This window comes from Protopterus annectens, chromosome 8.part0 (genome assembly GCF_019279795.1).
Source record: "Protopterus annectens isolate FY-2018-M chromosome 8.part0, PAN1.0, whole genome shotgun sequence".
Classification (NCBI taxonomy): Eukaryota; Metazoa; Chordata; order Ceratodontiformes; family Protopteridae; genus Protopterus; species Protopterus annectens.
The window spans coordinates 1,229,810,334-1,229,828,199 of record NC_056741.1 but is presented as its reverse complement, the minus strand read 5'-3'; the positions used below and the strand labels follow the sequence as shown (position 1 = coordinate 1,229,828,199).

The 17,866-nt window shown below is 45.2% G+C and overlaps 1 protein-coding gene across 1 annotated transcript in view; it reads left to right on the top strand.

Annotated features, from left to right (window-relative positions):
• The window catches only part of UBA1 (ubiquitin like modifier activating enzyme 1), a 2,903,587-nt gene that overhangs the window by 2,343,882 nt on the left and 541,839 nt on the right, over positions 1 to 17,866 (top strand). The window contains exon 28 of the mRNA XM_044080725.1: positions 837 to 911. Within this exon, the coding sequence (XP_043936660.1) occupies positions 837 to 911 (75 nt within the window). The remainder of the gene's footprint in view (positions 1 to 836; positions 912 to 17,866) is intronic.

Below are 17,866 nucleotides of genomic sequence, written 5' to 3'. Positions count from 1 at the left end.
TTCTTGGAAGTACAATTCGTTTGATGCACTAAAAGTTTAAATGACTTGACTTCACGCTTATAACATGTAAAGAAACGTAAAAATGTTTTTTAGTGACCAATTTTATGAAGGCTGTTTCCTTATCACAAGTTTAGGTATTTTGTGTTATGGCATTCCAAGGGGGTTGAAAGCCAGTTTTACTGCAAAGTGTGGATTTTGGCAGTTTAGTAATTGATTTATACATTTATTTTTCAGCAGAAGAAGGCACATGTAATTTATTTTCCACTAGAGTATATTCAAGGTGGTGTACAAGAATGAATGCCTTAATGTGTGTGTTGCACTGTTTGTAATGTTGAGGCTTTGAAGTGTGCTGTGCTTATTCTGCACTGCATTTAAGGAATATGCTAAGTGAAAGCATCTACACATAGCAATAGAACTGAATAATGTGTGAGGTTATTACAAGCTGCAACAATATGACAAGCTGTTACAGGGTTGTGGGGTTGGCTACTGCAACCCACAATTTTCCGAGACGTTTTGCAAACTATTTCTGCACTTGATAAAAACATTTTCAGTTTTCTAGTTGCCCTGGTTGTCGCTTACTGCCTTCATCACACAGCATCTTTAGTTTCTAAAATCTTATAGCTGTACTTGTGCAGTACATTTTCTTTGTGTATTGGTTCTTTAAAACTGCATTTCTAGTCTAGTGCTTGTAAAAGTCCTTGCTTTCCTGTTGTTGCTAATGCAGAATTTTCATTCATATGTACATATTGTAGCAGTGATCTGGAACCTTAATGTTGTGAGAGAGTCTAAATGGGTACTAAAGTGGGGGCTAATATTTTCTGTTTTTGTTATTGTAGTTGACTAGCTCTGGAGCTCCTTTCTGGTCTGGTCCAAAAAGATGTCCACATGCTTTGAGTTTTGATGTTAGAAATGTAAGTAGAAAACATTTTCTTTTCCAGCTATTTTCCTGCCAGTATGAATGTCTATATTTAATAGAACAGTAAACACCTGACCCGTTGAAGTACAGTGGAAGTTAGTGCAGATTGTGGTGGTAACAGCTGTTTAGTGATGGAAAAGACTGTCTAATTTGTATTTATGCAAAATTAACTACAGTTAACATTTTTTGCCTCATTTGGTAAAGGGGGTTATGCATTTGGATTTTACCATTTCCCAAGAACAAGTCTGCTGAAATCAGCAAAACATACTTAATCAAAACAAGCCAACAAGTTGAAGGGTGTATGATCATTATTCATACTGCCTTAGTTGCATGCGAATTCTGTGCCTGCAAAAACCTGTACTGACTGCTTTCCAGACCTCGGTATACCTTCTTCTGACTGTAATGGGGAGGATTGTCTTAGCCTTTCCCATCAGGGAGTTTTAGAACTCACAAAGTTGAATCTTAACCACCATCCCGCATTGGTGAATTACAGCTTCCAGACTCTAAGATCCCTTTGGAAGCTTCTCTTCCTCTTTATTGTTGCACCTTTTTTATTTCTTTGTTTTATTTAAAACGTGTGTGTGAACTTTAATATTATTGCTGTTTGCCACTGCTGACAATTCCTTTGAAATTCTAACTCCACAAAGGGGGAGCCACCACTGATCCCGGGAACTATCCACCTATTAGCCTGACGAGCCTGGTCTGCAAGGCCATGGAACGTATCATCATGGAACTCGTAAACAAAGACATTGGTAACCTCCAAACTTTGGATCCCACCCAGTTCGGGTTTGTGAAAGGCAGATCATGCCTCCTGAACCTGATCGACTTCTTTGAGGCAGTCACCAATGCCGTGGATGAGGGTAAGGTGGTTCACACGGCCTATCTTGACCTCACCAAGCCTTTCGACACCACCCCCCATTCTGGAATTATAGCTAAACTCACTAAACTTAGGTATAAATCCCTACGTCACAAGCTGGGTTGCCAACTGGCTCACTGACCGAACCCACACTGTAAAAGTTGCAGACTCCAAATCTGACCTCAAAGCAGTGACAAGTGGAATACCACAGGGTTCCGTCCAGGGACCTCTCCTGTTTGGTATCTGCTTCTCTGAAGTACAGGCTAACACAGAAGGCCTCTGGCTAACGAAGTTCGCAGATGGTTGCAAACTAGGAGCCATAGTCAAGTCCCCAAATGATGTGGACATCCTACAGAAGGGCCTTGCTAAGACAGATGCCTGGGGTCAGAGCCATGGCCTCAAGCAAACTCTGTACCCATGAACTACCACATAGGCAGCAATCTACTTAACACTGAATGTGTGATGAGACCTTGGGACCCAGGTGGACAGTAGTCTCTCCTTTGATAGTCACATCGCCACAGTAGTCAGGAAGTCCTTCTACGTGGCACACCTCATCATAAAAGGGTTCTCATCCAGGAAAAAAGAGGTCATTGTTCCCCTCTACTCGACACTCATTAGACCCATTACAGAGTACAACGCCCCTTTTGGAATGTACCTCACAAGACATCTGCAGCAGCTGGAAAGGCCACAGAAGTACCTCACAGAGAGGATTACTGGCCTCAAACAAATGCCCTACACTGACAGAGTTTTTACCAAAGGGGATGACACTGCACTTTTTGGCATTGAGCTTGAGGCCATGGTTCTGACACCAGGCATCTGTCTCAGCGAGGCCCTCCTGTAGGATGTCCACATCATTTGGGGACTTGACTATGGCTCCTAGTTTGCAGTTATCTGCAAACTCCGCTAGCCAGAGGCCTTCTGTGTTAACCTGTACTTCAGAGAAGTAGATGGGAGAGGTCCCAGGACGGAATCCTGTGGTACTCCACTTGTCACTGCCTTGAGGTCAGATTTGGAGTCTGCAACTTTTACATTGTGGGTTCTGTCAGTGAGCCAGTTGGCAACCCATCTTGTGACGTAGGGATTTATACCTAGTTTAGTGAGTTTAGCTATACTTCCAGAATGGGGGATGGTATCGAAAGGCTTGGTGAGGTCAAGATAGGCTGTGTGAACCACCTTACCCTCATCCACGGCTTTGGTGACTGCCTCAAAGAAGTCGATCAGGTTCAGGAGGCATGATATGCCTTTCACAAACCCCGAACTGGGTGGGATCCAGAGTTTGGAGGTTATCAATATCTTTGTTTGAGTTCCATGATAAGTTCCATGGCCTTGCAGACCAAGGCTCATCAGGCTAATAGGTGGATAGTTCCCGGGATCAGTGGTGGCTCCCCCTTTGTGGAGTGGGATAACTGCTGTGCGCCATTCATTGGGCACAAAGCCTGATGTGAGGCTATTATTGAACAGGGTGCTTAGGTAGGGAAGCCAGTTCGTTCTGAAGTTCGTGTAAAACGCAGCCTTGAATGTTGTCCGGTCCCATGGATGCTGTGTTTTTTGGCTTTATAGAGTGCAGCTTTAACCTGCGTAGTTGTGATTACAGGGACTCTGCATTCTTCCTGTATAGATATGGGCCCTTTAGGGGGTGAGGGTGGGATAAAGTTAGCACTGAACCTATTTGCCCGGATGTTGGCAATATCAGTTGGTTTTGTAATTTTCATGCCTTTCTGCTGTAACTCAGAGCAGATCTGGGTGTTGCCATCGATATTCTTGTTTGGTATCTCTCCTGTTTGGTCTTTACTTGTCTGAAGTCCAGGCCACCACGAAGGGACTCTGGCTGACAAAGTTCGCAGACTATTGCAAATTGGGAGCCGCTATTAACTCCCCAAGTGATGTTGACATCCTACAGAAAGGCCTCACTGACACAAACAACTGGTGTCAGAGCCATGGCCTTAAGCTAAATGACAAAAAAAGTCATCCCCTTTGGGAAAAACCCTGTTCCCATGAATTAACCACATCAATGGTAGTCCACTGAACACAGAAGGCGTTATAAGAGATCTGGGAAGACAGGTTGACAGCAACCTCTCTTTTGACCACCACATTGCCACTGTGGTCAGATAGTCCTGTGTGGCACATCTCATTAAGGGTTTTGCATCCAGGAAGAAAGAGGTCATCTCCCTATACTCTTCCCTCATTATGCCAATCATTGAGTACAATGCCCCATTTGGCGTGTACCTCATTTAATACCTGCAACAACTGGAGAGGCTGCAAAAGTACCTCACGGAGAGGTTCGTAGGCCTTGTACATCGATCTATATCACGTGGTTAAAAGCTAGTAATGAACGGCCACGGCTTCGAAAACACCGGTACTCAAAGTTGCAATTGTGGGGTGCAGCGCCGCCCCCCCCCCTAAATATATATACCAACTCCAAGATCGCACTACAGTGAGGAAAGGGCAAATACCCCTCTCTACACTGTAGCTCTGGTGTTTTCGAAGTTGTGGTCGTTTGCTGCTATTAGCTTTCGACCACGTGATTATGACCCCCATAAACATTTGTCTTGTATGGACAGACTCAAAAAAACTCCAACTATTCTGTCTCATATCGCCTACTTAGAGGCGATCTCTGCTTGACTTACAAAGCCATGTCTGACCCATCTCTATTAGAAATGCTACATCTAAAGACATCGCAATCCCTCCACACCACATGCTCCAGAGACCTCAACCTCATTACCACAATCAACAGAACATGCTGGAGGGATAGTTTCATAACCCAGAGACTGCCCATGCTATGGAATAGACTTCCGTACATGTCAAGCAGAGCACATTACTGGCCCTCTTCAAGATGCATCTTGATGAGTGGATGGGAAGTAGAAAATTCACCCTGGGGATCCCTCCAGTAGCTCTACTCGACAGAGGCACTGGGAACTAGGTCGGGTAGCACGATGCCAGAGTAATCCTATGGGCTAGGCTTGTAAAGGCTCCTTGGGACATTAGCCTGGTATACACCTATGAACAGGTCGTGAGTTGCCCTGATTCATTTTGAAATCCTGACAGGAAAATGCCAGTGTTAAGTTGTCCTAGCTCGCCTTCATTCTTACAATGATGAGTTCATAGCTGATCCATGGCTCCGACTCTGCTGAATACACAGCTGAAAGACTCAAACTTGGCTTGTGGCAAGTAGGTATCCCATAATGCAGTAGTTTAACTCCCCCGATCTTGTTTGCTGCTTTACGAGGTTGGGTGCGCTCTTCTTGGCCATGGCTAAGTTGTCATTTTTTTCTACTTATTACAGTCATTAGACCTTTTTTCTCTTGATATATTATAGTGAATGATGATCTTTGTGTTTCACTGCTGCAGTCATTACATTTGGGTACTGTGCTGGCAGGTTACCTTCAGTCGGCCTGAATTCCAAAGTCTTGGGTCCTGCGTCTGTTGCTGTCTCCTCTTCCATGACATCAGGTCGTCAGGGGTATAAAACAAGCAGCCAATGCCATTTTCTTTAGTCTTTCTTGCCGCATGGTGCCCGAAGCAGAAGCAATTTGCAAGTGCCGGTCGGCCGACTCCTGAAATATTTGAATTTTGAGTTTCAGAACCGAAGTCTTCACTAAAGCTAAGTACCCCATTGGGGAAACTTTTTTTCTTGTTCCATACCGATGTCAGAAAACGTTAATAATTGTATTACTTGTGGGAAGCAAATACCTCATAAGGATTTCCATTTATACTGTATTCCTTGCCTAGGCCCTGATCACAATGTGCCTAGCTGTCGGTTTTGTGCTAGATTTAACCAACGCACTATTAAGCGTCTGTATATTTTTGCCTCAAAGTATTTTGGAAACAGATTTAACTACCCAGAAATGTCGTCGGATAGCAATCCGACTACCGGAGTACATAAAAAATGCAAAGAAAAGGGCAGAGAGACAGCTGAGGTCCAAAACCGATGAAGCTTCTCCTAAGCCAGTCGCCGGTTTGCCGATTCTCAGTAAGGTGCTTTTGCAGCCCCTGATACCCGCTACTTTCGTGTCGCAGGCCCCTACCGACACCCATGTGAAGTCCGGCATGCCGTGAGATACTCAAAAGTATTGGACCCACAAATGTATCTCCCTCGGATGGGTCCTGAGCTGCTGAGCAGGCACTGGCTTCTGAGGGTGTATTCAGGCCTCAACATTTTTATATCAAACTGACGCCAGCTGCAAAATCAAAGACAAAAGCAACGTCTAAAAATAAAAAACCGACACATGAGCCACGTGCACAGGCCTCTATGCCTAAAAAACAGATGATCAAAATGGCCGAAGACCTTATTACCTTGATCAGGGATTTCCATCCCCCTCCAGATATGAGGCCTAGGTAAGACACTGATAATGAATCTTCAGATCAGGTTTCTATTTCTTCTGATTCCTCTTCTGATCAGGAATTATCTATACCTCCCTATGAGGATTCTGATGCAGAGGAGTCTATACCATCTGCATCACCTCCTGTGGATTATTCATTTGGAGAAACCTTGCATACTTTGAGGGAGCATTTTCACTGGGAGAGTCAAGATTTCTCAGAAACAAAAAAGGCTCAGGGATTTCCTTCTCCCTCAGTACAGGCCTTTAGCCATACCCCCTGTTTTAGGCATTGTGGATGATGTGTTTTCGGAGTCAAGTTTGACGCCTGATTCCTTACCTCCGGCTCTCAGCAAGCCTGACAGATATTACAGGGTCCCTGACTCTCACAAATTTTTATTTAGAAACCCTGCTGATGATCCTGTAACTATTTCATAAAGTTCAAAGGGAGTTAAAGCCTCAACAGCAAAAAATCCTACCCCCTCTTGACAGAGATTCAAGGGCACTAGATAGATGAGGAAAAAAGGTTTGTACATCTGCAACCTTACCAGTTAGGGCCTTAAACTGCCAGTTTCATATGCTCAAGTAGCAACAACATGTTATGGGATTGCTGAAACAGAAAATGATCATTTCTGAATGTGCAGAAAATAAAGGATTGTAGGAATTATTGTGTGCACCTGAACAGGTTGGAAAGCATAGTTTGCAATGTGGTTTTGATTCCTTAGAGGCCTCCTGTAGGGCCGCAGTTGCTGGATCTGTGATTAGGAGGCATGCCTGGTTAAAGGAACAAAATTTGCCTGATCGTGTTAAAGCTACATTACTAAATGCACCTTTGCAGCATGATACTCTGTGTGGTATTAAGGCAGAAGAGGTTTTAAAGAAAATGCAAGACAAAGCTAAGTCTATGTAAACTGTAAAAGACTTCTTACAAGTGCAGCCACCAAGATTCAGTAGACACTGGCCTACAAAAAGTTGATCCTTTCCCGTGTCAGAGCTCAAAGGGGCAAATCCAGACGCCCTAAGTGTTCCAGATACCAGCCGCAAGATTCATACAGGTCAAAGTAATGGGGCGCTTCTACCTCCAAATCCGGAGGAGATAAAGCGCAAACCTACCGAAAACCGTCCCAATGACTTCCCTCTGTCTTCACCAAGCACTTATCTTTTGGCAGCACCCCTAGGGGGAAATTAGCACTTTTTGCTCAAAATTGGCAGTTGTTAACCCAGGACAAGTGGGTGCTGAACGTAGTATCACATGGATGCAGATTCCATTTCCATACTCTGCCAATGGCAAACGGTTGGCCAGATCTGCCAAAAAATCAATGGGCAGAGGCACAGAAACAGGTTACGTCCCTCATGGATATGGGGGCCATTCAGCCAGTACCAGAACAGGAAAAAGGACAAGGTTTTTACTCTACTTTTCTTGGTACCCAGAAAGGACAAGGCCTGGCGGCCAATACTGGATCTATCAATTTTGAACACATACCTGGACATTCCAAAATTTAAAATGCTGACTTTGCAGCAGCTTCTGCCCATACTGGGCAAGAATGCTTGGCTGGTGACATTAGACCTAAAAGAGGCATACCTGCATATACCAATAAGGCAGTCGTGCAGAAGGATACCTCAGATTCAAGGCTGGCTTAATGGCATTACCAATTCTCTGCACTGCCCTTTGGCTTACCTACTGCGTCCAGGGTCTTTACAAAGTGCCTGGCACCGGTGTTTGCATTTTGCAGACAAAGTAGTATACAAATATATCCTTACTTGGACGACTGTCTCATTCAAGCAGAGAACAAGGACATTCTTCTTCAACACCTGGCGTTTGTGAAAAGGCTTCTAACATGCCTAGGGTACACAATAAACAAAAAGAAATCACAACTGGTTCCCACTCAAAAGATAACATCCCTGACTGCAACTGCCCAGATGGGTTACCTCACGCCAGACAAGCAAAGGCCAACTGACTACTTACTTCAAACTGATGGCAACAAAAACCCAGTTATCTGCAAGACAAATTCTGCAGGCTTTGGGCTTCATGGCATCCAGCATCCTACTGATTCCATATGCAAGACTGCATATGAGGAAACTTCAATGGTACCTAAAAAGTTTATGGAGTCAACATTGTAACAGTCTGGAAACAATGATTCATCTCATTCCCTGCCTACAACAGGAGTTTCTATGGTGGGCAAAAGCATGTCACCAAAACATAGAATGGCCCTTCACTCTACCCCCTGCCTGCCAAACCTTAACAGGCGCATAAGATTATGCATGGGTGGGCCCACATGGCGGGAAGATGCATTCAGGGCATATGGACCTGAAAGCAAATGCATGTACATATCAACCAGAAAGAGATGCTATAGCTGTTCAAAATGCCCTAACAGCTTTCAAGGACTTACTTCATCCAGGACAACTACTGATAGACGGACAACACCACGGTCATGTGGTACATAAACAAGCAGGGGGGGCATGCACTCATACCCCTATGCAGATTAGCCATGGCACTGTGGTACACAGCTTTGACTTAACAAATACATCTTCGAGCTCAATTCCTGCCAGAAAAACAAAATAATCTGGCAAACGACTTACGCAGAAACCTTATAGGTTCATAGGTTCATACTAGGCCATCTGCCCTAGGGCATTTATAAGCCTAGCCAGAGTGTTTGGCTTTTGCCACCCATTTTAAATTAATTTTGCTATGATCTTTTTCGAGGTTAGTATACTGTGCCTCTGTCCAACAGTGACACAGAAGTCATACCCGGGGTAAACCTACGATCTCCCATCCACTCATCAAGATTCCTCTTGAAGAGAGTCAATGAGGGACTCTGCCTAACCTGGACTGGGATTTTATTCCAGAGTGAAGGGAGCCTCTGGGTTATGAATCTGTCCCTCCAGCATGTCCTATTTATTTCAGTGCTGAGGTTCAAGTCTCTCGAGCACGTAGCTCGATGGGATTTGGATTTTCTGAGGTGCAGCATGTCCATTAATTCCGGGTTGGACATGGCTTTATACGTCAGGCACAGATCGCCTCTGAACAGGCGGTATGCCACTGAGTAGAGCTGGAGTTTCTTTAACCGGGCAGCATATGGCATCTGTTTGAGCCCTTTGATCCTCTTGGTGAGGTACTTTTGGGGTCTTTCCAGTTGCTGCAGGTGTCTGGTAAGGTGCATCCCAAAGGGCATTGTACTCCATTATGGGCCTGATGAGGGATGAGTAAAGAGGCACGATGACCTCCCCTGATCTAGATGTGAATCCCTTCATGATTAGGTGGGCTATATAAAATGTTTTTCTAACCACTTTGGCCACGTGGTTGTCAAATGAGAGATTGCTATCAACTTGGGTCCCCAGGTCCCTAATTACTTCTTCTGTACTTAATGGATTACCACCTATGTGGTAATTTGTGGGCACTTTGTTTTTGCCAAAGGGGATGACTATACACTTTTTGGCATTTAGCTTGAGGTCGTGGCTCTGGCACCAGTTGTCTGTTTCTATGAGGCCCTTTTGGAGGATGCTTGTGTCTGCTGGAGAGTCGATTATGGCACCCAGTTTGCAGTCATCTGCGAACTTGGTCAGCCATAGTCCTTCCGTGTTGGCCTGTATCTCCGAGAAATATATACCGAACAAGAGAGGTCCCAGGACTGAGCCTTGTGGGACACCACTTGTAACTGGTTTGGAGTCTGACATGGCTCCAGCAATTCTAACCATGTGGGTTCTGTCCTTGAGCCAGTTTGCAATCCATCTAGTGACATAGGGGTTTATATTTAAGCTGGTGAGCTTATCTATAATGCCCGAGTGGGGTATTGTATCGAAGGCTTTTGTGAGGTCCAGGTAGGCTGTGTGGACCACCTTCCCCTCGTCAATGGCCTTGGTGACTGTTTCAAAGAAGTCAGCCAGGTTTAAGAGGCAGGATCTGCCCTTAACAAAGCCGAACTGGGTAGGATCCAGTGTTTGTAGGTCCCCAATATCTTTATTTATGAGGTCCATGATGATCCTTTCCATAGCTTTGCAGACCAAGCTAGTCAGGCTTATGGGGCGATAGTTTCCAGGATCCTTTGAGGCACCACCTTTATGGAGAGGGACCACTGTTGCTGTACGCCACTCTTTGGGCACATATCCTGTAGTAAGGCTGAGATTGAACAGTAGTTTTATGTTTGGGTTTAGCTCTTCTTGGAGTTCATGTAGGACGAGCCGGGACACCATCTGGTCCCATTGATGCTGTGTTTTTTGCTTTGGAGAGGGCAGCTCTTACCTGAGCATCTGAGATGTCAGGGGGGCAGCACTCTGCTGGGATAGATATTTGCCCTTTTGGTGGGGAGAAGTTTGCGCTGAACCTGTCAGCTAGGATGTTGGCAGTGTCTGTGGGTTCGTGTATTTTTGTCATTTTGGACTAATTCTGAGCATATCTGGGAATTGCCACCCAGGTTCCTAACATAACTAAAGAAAGCCTTGTGATTATCCTTGGTGTCCTGTGCAATTGTTCTCTCGAAGCTGGCCTTAGACAATTTTGTGTGCGCCCATAGTTTTTTGCTAATACTGATCAGTGATGCCTTCCCTTTTTGGGATTTTGCTCTATCATTTAGTAGCTTCCTCCTTCTATTGTATAGTTTGTTTATGGCTGGGGTCCACCAGACAGGACGTCTGCCTTTGGAGGATTGGGTCTTGGTTTTATTTGGGATCGCATGATCCATGCATTCCTGAAGGTGTTCATAGAATGCGTTTATAAAGGATTCTGCGGTCTGGGCCGTATTTTCCACAGGCCCGGGGCTTTGAAGGATTCCACCTCAGTTTTGAGGAGTGTGAAATTTGCTTTAGAGAAGTTTTTCACTGTGGTTTTCTGGGCAGGGGGTGGGGTCGGGATGTGAATATCCAGTGAGATTAGTTTATGGTCTGATCTTACCAGTGAGGGATACACTTCTGGTCTGGAGCATAGAGTCCCCATGTTGGTGATGATCAGGTCCAGTATGTTTTCCCCTCTTGTGGGAGTGGTAACAAGTTGTTCCATAGCGTTTGAGTTTATAAATTCTAGGAACCTTTGGGCTAGGGTGTTGGAACTAGAGTAATGCTCCCAGTTTATGTTTGGGTAGTTGAAGTCGCCCAATATAATGGTGTTTGGAGAGACCTTCATATTTTCCAGTGTTCTCAGGAAGGCCGAGTGGGGTTCCTGGGTTTGGGAGGGTGGTTTGTAGCAGGCTATAAACTGGAAGGCAGTTTTACCCACTGTTAGTTGCACATGGATAGTCTCTGATGCTTCGTGCTTTGCCACCAACCTGGAGGTGTGGGTATCTTTGATGAATATCGATACTCCCCCTCCTTTTGTGGTTCGGTCCAAGTTTTGGGGCCGAAAAGCATGGTATGAGGTATAACCTGGTAGTGCTGGGGTGCTCTCGGGAGACCTGAACCAGGTTTCTGTTACTGCACAGATATCGATGTTCTCCATGCTAAGGAGAGATGTTCTTCATCTCACATTGCTGCAGTCCTTACATATGGGTAGTCCGCTGTCCTCGGTCGGCCCGAATACCAAAGTATTAGGCTGACGTCGGTCATGGGCGCTCAGATCTGACATCAGAGCGTCAGGGTATAAAAGCGCATGACCGACGTCATATCCTCAGTCTTTTTTGCCGCATGGTCCGATGCAGAAGCAGCGTTGCAAGTGCCGTTCGGCGTTCTGAAATTTTCGTATTCTGAGTTTCAGACCGAAACCAAGTTGGGCTAAGTACCCCGTTGGGGAATATTTTTGTTTTTTCTTGCCTCAGTTAATTCCAGATGTCAGAAAAAGTGAATAATTGTATTTCTTGTGGGAAACAGATACCGCATAGGGATTATCACTCTCTTTGCATTCCTTGTTTGGGACCGGACCTCGATGTAGTCGGGTGTCGGTTTTGTGCTAGGTTTAATAAGCGCACTATAAAAAGAAGGTTAGATTGTGCTAGGTTAGTCTTTGGTAAGCGGTGTAATTATAATATGCCGTCGGATCCTCCGGCGCCCGCTTCCACGAAGAAGCGCAAAGACAAATCCTTGAAACCTAGACAGGTTGATTCGTCCGTTTCGGACGCCGGTCCTGCAGAAACTACAGTGGAGCAGGTGGATCCGGCTGAAGTTTCTGTTGAGTCTCAGGGGGAAACTTTGATTTTGCAGGATGTGGCCTCACAGGAGTCAGGTCAAGCTGAAGGGGCCTCTCAGGTTACTGTTCTCCCTTCTATGCCTAAGGTGGTTAGGCCTTCTGCTACTATTTCTAAGGCTTCTTCTAAGGGTAGGTCTGTTTTGCCTTCCTCTGGTGTCCCTCCAGGTACTTCAGGGTCTGTGCCTAAAAAGCACATGCTTAAAATGGCAGAAGATTTGATTTCTTTAATTGGAGGTTCTATGCCCCCTCCTGATAAGAGGCCCAGGGTGGAGCCAGAGTTGGAAAGTTTGGATCAGGCCTCAGATGACTCAGACTCTTCTGCTGAAGATATTCAAGATTTTCCCCCATATTCAGATTCTGATGCAGAGGATTCCACTCCTTCTGCTTCTCCTCCAGAGGATTTTTCATTTTCAGAAACTCTGCATTCCATGAGGGAGCATTTTAAGTGGGAAGGACAGGATTTCTCTGATACACGGAAGAGGCTTTGGGAATTCTTGTTTTTACCACAGCATAGACCCTTGGCTATACCTCCTGTTTTGGATGTTGTTCAAGATGTTTTCTCGGAGGCTTCCCTTAATGCAGATTCTTTGCCTCCTGCGCCAGTTAAACCGGACAGGTATTACAGGGTGCCTGAGGCTCATAAATATCTGTATAAGAGTCCTAGGGCGGACCCAGAAACTATTAGTCAGGGGCCTAAGGGTGTTAGAGCTTCTGTTGTAAAGAATCCGGTTGCTCTAGATAAGGAAGCTAGGGCTTTGGATAGATGGGGTAAGAAGGTGTATACCTCTCCTACTTTAGCAATGAGGGCTTTAAATTGCCAGTTTCATATGTTGAAGTATCAGAATTTCCTCCTTTCTCAGCTAAAATCTAAAGTGGATGCTTTGGCAGAGGGCATAGAGTGTAAAGAATTGCAAGATTTAGTACATGTCTCTGAACAGGTGGGTAAGCATTCTTTGCAGTGTGGTTTTGATGCTGTACAGGCCTCTTCTAGGGTGGCTGCCACTGGTTCAGTTCTACGTAGGCACGCCTGGCTTAAGGATCAGAATTTGTCCGAGCATGTTAAAACTAGTATTCTGGATGCCCCTTTACAGTCTGAAGTTTTGTTTGGTCCCCCTGTGGAGTCGGTTTTGAAGAAAATGGAAGACAAGGCTAAGTCAATGCAGACTGTTAAAGATTTTTTGCAGGTTCAACCTCCTAAGTTTAGTAGAAATTGGCTTACTAAGGGGTGGACCTACCCTTCTTCTGATTCTCAGTCTAGGGGTAGATCTAGACGTGGCAGGGGCAGAGCTCACAATACATTCAGGCCTGGAACTTGGAGTTCACCTGCACAATCTGCAGGTGAGGGCAGGGGCCAGTCCTTTCGTAAACAGGCCCAATGACCTGCATTTCCAGCTGCCAGATTCTTCTTCCCTGGCAGCTCCTTTGGGAGGAAAGTTAGCACTCTTCAAGCAAAACTGGCTTTTAGTCACCCAGGACAAATGGGTATTGGACATTATAAACCGAGGCTACAAGTTCTATTTCCATACATTGCCTCCTTTCAAAGGCATGCCAGACGTTCCTCCTCGGCAAAGGATAGAGGCTCACAAGCAGATTTCTTTACTTCTTCAAATAGGAGCTATACAGCCAGTTCCTCTGTCAGAAGTGGGACTAGGATTTTATTCTCGCCTGTTTCTAGTACCAAAGAAAGGGAACACGTGGAGACCAATTTTGGATTTATCTATCCTCAACACTTATCTGGACATTCCAAAGTTCAAAATGCTGACGTTACAACAGCTTTTACCTCTGTTGGGAAAAGATCACTGGATGGTAACTCTGGATTTCAAAGAGGCTTATCTTCATGTTCCTATCAGGCCCAGTTGCAGGAGGTACCTGCGTTTTCGGGCTGGAAATTTACATTATCAGTTCTCTGCATTGCCCTTTGGCTTATCTACTGCGCCCAGAGTGTTCACAAAGGTTCTGGCTCCAGTGATAGCCTTTTTCAGGTTAAGAGGAATACAGATTTATCCTTATTTAGACGATTGCCTGATTGTTGCACAACACGAAGACGAACTTCTGCATCATCTACAGTATGTGATGGTAGTGTTAAGATGCCTAGGGTATTCTGTGAACGAAATAAAGTCCAGTCTAGTACCCTCTCAGGACATGTGCTTTTTGGGTGTGAGACTGAATACAGCTTCCCAGACGGCCTTTTTGACCCCGGACAAACAAAGAAGCCTTTCTCTTTATTTCCATCAAATGTCTCTACAGTCCAGGCTGACTGCAAGGACAGTCCTTCAAGCCTTGGGGTTCATGGCATCTTGTATTCTGGTGCTTCCCAATGCCAAACTGCATATGAGGAAGCTTCAATGGTATCTTAAATGTATGGACACAACACTGCCAAGATCTAGACACTGTCATTCAGATAATACCTTGCATTCAGAAAGAATTTTTGTGGTGGGCTCAGGAATGTCACCTAAACAAGGGACTCTCTGTGACCCGACCAGAGGCGAGTCAGATTCTAACGACAGATGCCTCGGACAAGGCTTGGGAGCACACCTCAATGGAAAATGGGTGCAAGACACGTGGCCTGTCAGACTTCAACATTTGCATATCAACTTGAAGGAGATGTTAGCAGTCCAATTTGCATTGATGGCTTTCAAAGATTTACTTCACCCAGGACAGGTGTTGATTCAAACAGACAACACTACTGTCATGTGGTACATCAACAAGCAAGGGGAACCCATTCTACCCTCTTTGCAGGCAAGCGATGATTTTGTGGGAGACTGCTCTCAGTTTACACCTCAATCTTCAGGCAAGGTTTCTACCAGGAGCACAGAACTCCTTAGCGGATGTGTTGAGCAGACAAATTGTGGATCCTCACGTGTGGTAACTGGATCCTCATGTGTTCCAAAGGTTGACAGTGTTATGCGCGACTCCAGACATAGATCTGTTCGCTTCTCCACTAAATTACCAGTTGCCAAAGTTTTGCACAAAAATGTTTCATCCCACAGCTTGGAAGGTGGATGCTCTATCATTCAGTTGGAGCAATCTTCATGTCTATGCCTTTCCACCTCTGCCTCTCATTCCCAAGGTACTCCTGAAGGCCAGAAAAGACAAGCCATCCATGATTCTGATAGCGCCGGATTGGCCTCGACAGCACTGGTACCCACTACTGAGGAGTTTGGCAGGAGCCTCCATGGCCTCTGCCTTTGATTCCACACCTTTTGTCTCAGGAGGGCAATCACTTCCTCAATGTCAAGATTCAGTCTCTGCATCTCACAGCCTGGCATATTCTGTTTTAGACCCTGGAGGGTCTCAGCTTCCACAACAAGTTTTGAATGTTATTTTGGAGGCCAGAAGGCCTAGTACAAGGAAAGTTTACGCTGATAAATGGAGGAGATTTTTTCTTTGGAGCAAAGCGAAGGACTTTGATGTTTCCAAGCCTGATTTACGTGTTTCTCTTCAATATCTTACTGAGTTATTGGACAAGGGTTTGTCTTTCTCCTAGATAAAGGTTCATGCTGCAGCCATTTATGCTCACTATGACTGTGACCCTCCTTTATTTTCCCATCCTTTGTTTAAGCAATTTCTTAGAGGGCAAAGAACATAAGACCCCCACGTAGAGCTCCTACTCCTGCTTGGGATCTCAATTTTGTGTTGGAAAAGCTTACTCTACAACCTTTTGAGCCTGCAGCTACGGCCGAGTTAAAGTATTTATCATGGAAGACTGCTTTTTTGTTGGCCATTACCTCTGCAAGAAGGGTTTCTGAATTACAGGCCCTTATGGCAGTGGAACCTTTCCTGATTTTTCATAAGGATAGGGTATCTTTGCGTACTAATCCTTCCTTTATGCCTAAAGTGGTTTCTAGTGTGGCCTTGAACCAAACTATTCATTTGCCTACTTTTTATGCAAACCCCCAAAATAAAGGGGAGAAGATTTTGCATACTTTGGATATTCACAGGCAGTTGCGTTATTATTTGTGCAGAACCAAGGGCTTCAGGCAGTCTCAGCAGTTGTTTGTTTCTTTTGCTTTGGGTTCTCAGGGAAAACCTGTTTCAAAACAAACTATTTCTAAATGGATTGGGTTTTGTATTTCTTTCTGTTATTCCCATCATGGTAAGGAGATTCCGGCTGGAATCAGACCTCATTCCACTAGAGCTACTGCCACTTCTGCTGCCTTTCTAAGGGGGGTAGCTACAAAAGATATTTTGGAAGCAGCCACTTGGAGTTCAGTACATACTTTTTCCAAGCATTACCACCTTCCTCTTTATTCTAAGTCTAGGGCTGGATTTGCCACTGCAATATTACAGGGCATTTTAGCAGCCCCTAATGCTTTATGATTTTGCCATCCTCCCTTTACCTCTGCTTTGGGATTCTACCCATATGTAAGGACTGCAGCAATGTGAGATGAAGAACATAGTACAGTTTTGTACCTACCATAAATGTAGATGTTCAAGATCCACATTGCTGCAGTCCAGTTTACCTCCCTCCTTCCCCTCTGTAGTTTGGCATGGTTATATGGTTTGGGTGATGGTTGTTGTTGGGCATGTTTTTGGGAGGTATCCTGTTTTTGGGCTGTGGCCTTTCTTTTTAGGGCCTTCTGACATCTGGGGCAAGAAAAGACTGAGGATATGACGTCGGTCATGCGCTTTTATACCCTGACGCTCTGATGTCAGATCTGAGCGCCCATGACCGACGTCAGCCTAATACTTTGGTATTCGGGCCGACCGAGGACAGCGGACTACCCATATGTAAGGACTGCAGCAATGTGGATCTTCGAACATCTACATTTATGGTAGGTACAAAACTGTACTTTTTGAGTGCGTGCATCTTGAGGTTTAGACTTCTGGCGTTGAGTAGCATTACTCTTAGTTTCTTATCCCTTGTGATACCTATGGAGGTGGGTTTGTCTTTTGAGCCTTACCTAAAAAAGGCACTATGGGGGTAGCAAGAGCCTTTGCCAATATCCGAAAGCCCAGGGGTGACAGGTGCAAGCCGTCCCTGGCGAAGCATCGTGGCTTGTCGAGCATATCATCCCAATCTGACAGGCATTGGATCCCCTTTGAATGACCCCAGTACTTAAGCCAGTTGTTGAAATTGATCATCTTGTCTTCATATTGTGGCATCATTCTTGGTGAGGTCAAGATGCTACTCAAGGTCAGGGTCATACCGGCCTGTTCTACATGCTCAGGGAGCTCCTTTGTGTCTTTTCATGTAGTCCAGGGAGGCATGTCTCAGGTCATTCACACCAGCATGGACAATGACTGAGTCATATTTGTACTTGCCTTGGAGTGACCTGAGTGCTTGTGTTATGTGGCGGATCCTAGCGCCCGACAGGCTGCTCACCGTGACCCTCTCCTTGTTCAGCCTGGTGAGCGGGACGTCACTGTGCCTGACGATAGTCACCTATTACAAGTGTATCAGGTGTGTTGTTTAGTCTTAAGGGCTGTGACTGTTTGGCACACTGGCTTTGTGAGATATGTGTTGCACGGGTTTTGTTTTGGGGTAGCGGCTGCTTGGGTGTCTGCTTTGGAGGTCTCTGCTGCTTCGGCAGATCTTTATTTTAGAGCCTCCGAGTATGTTTTTGTGTGATTGTGTTTGGTTTGCTGTCGTGGTAGGTCAATGTGAGACTGGAATTGTAGTCAGTGTGGTTTCCTTCTCCTCCTGACTGGTTATGCCAGTACTG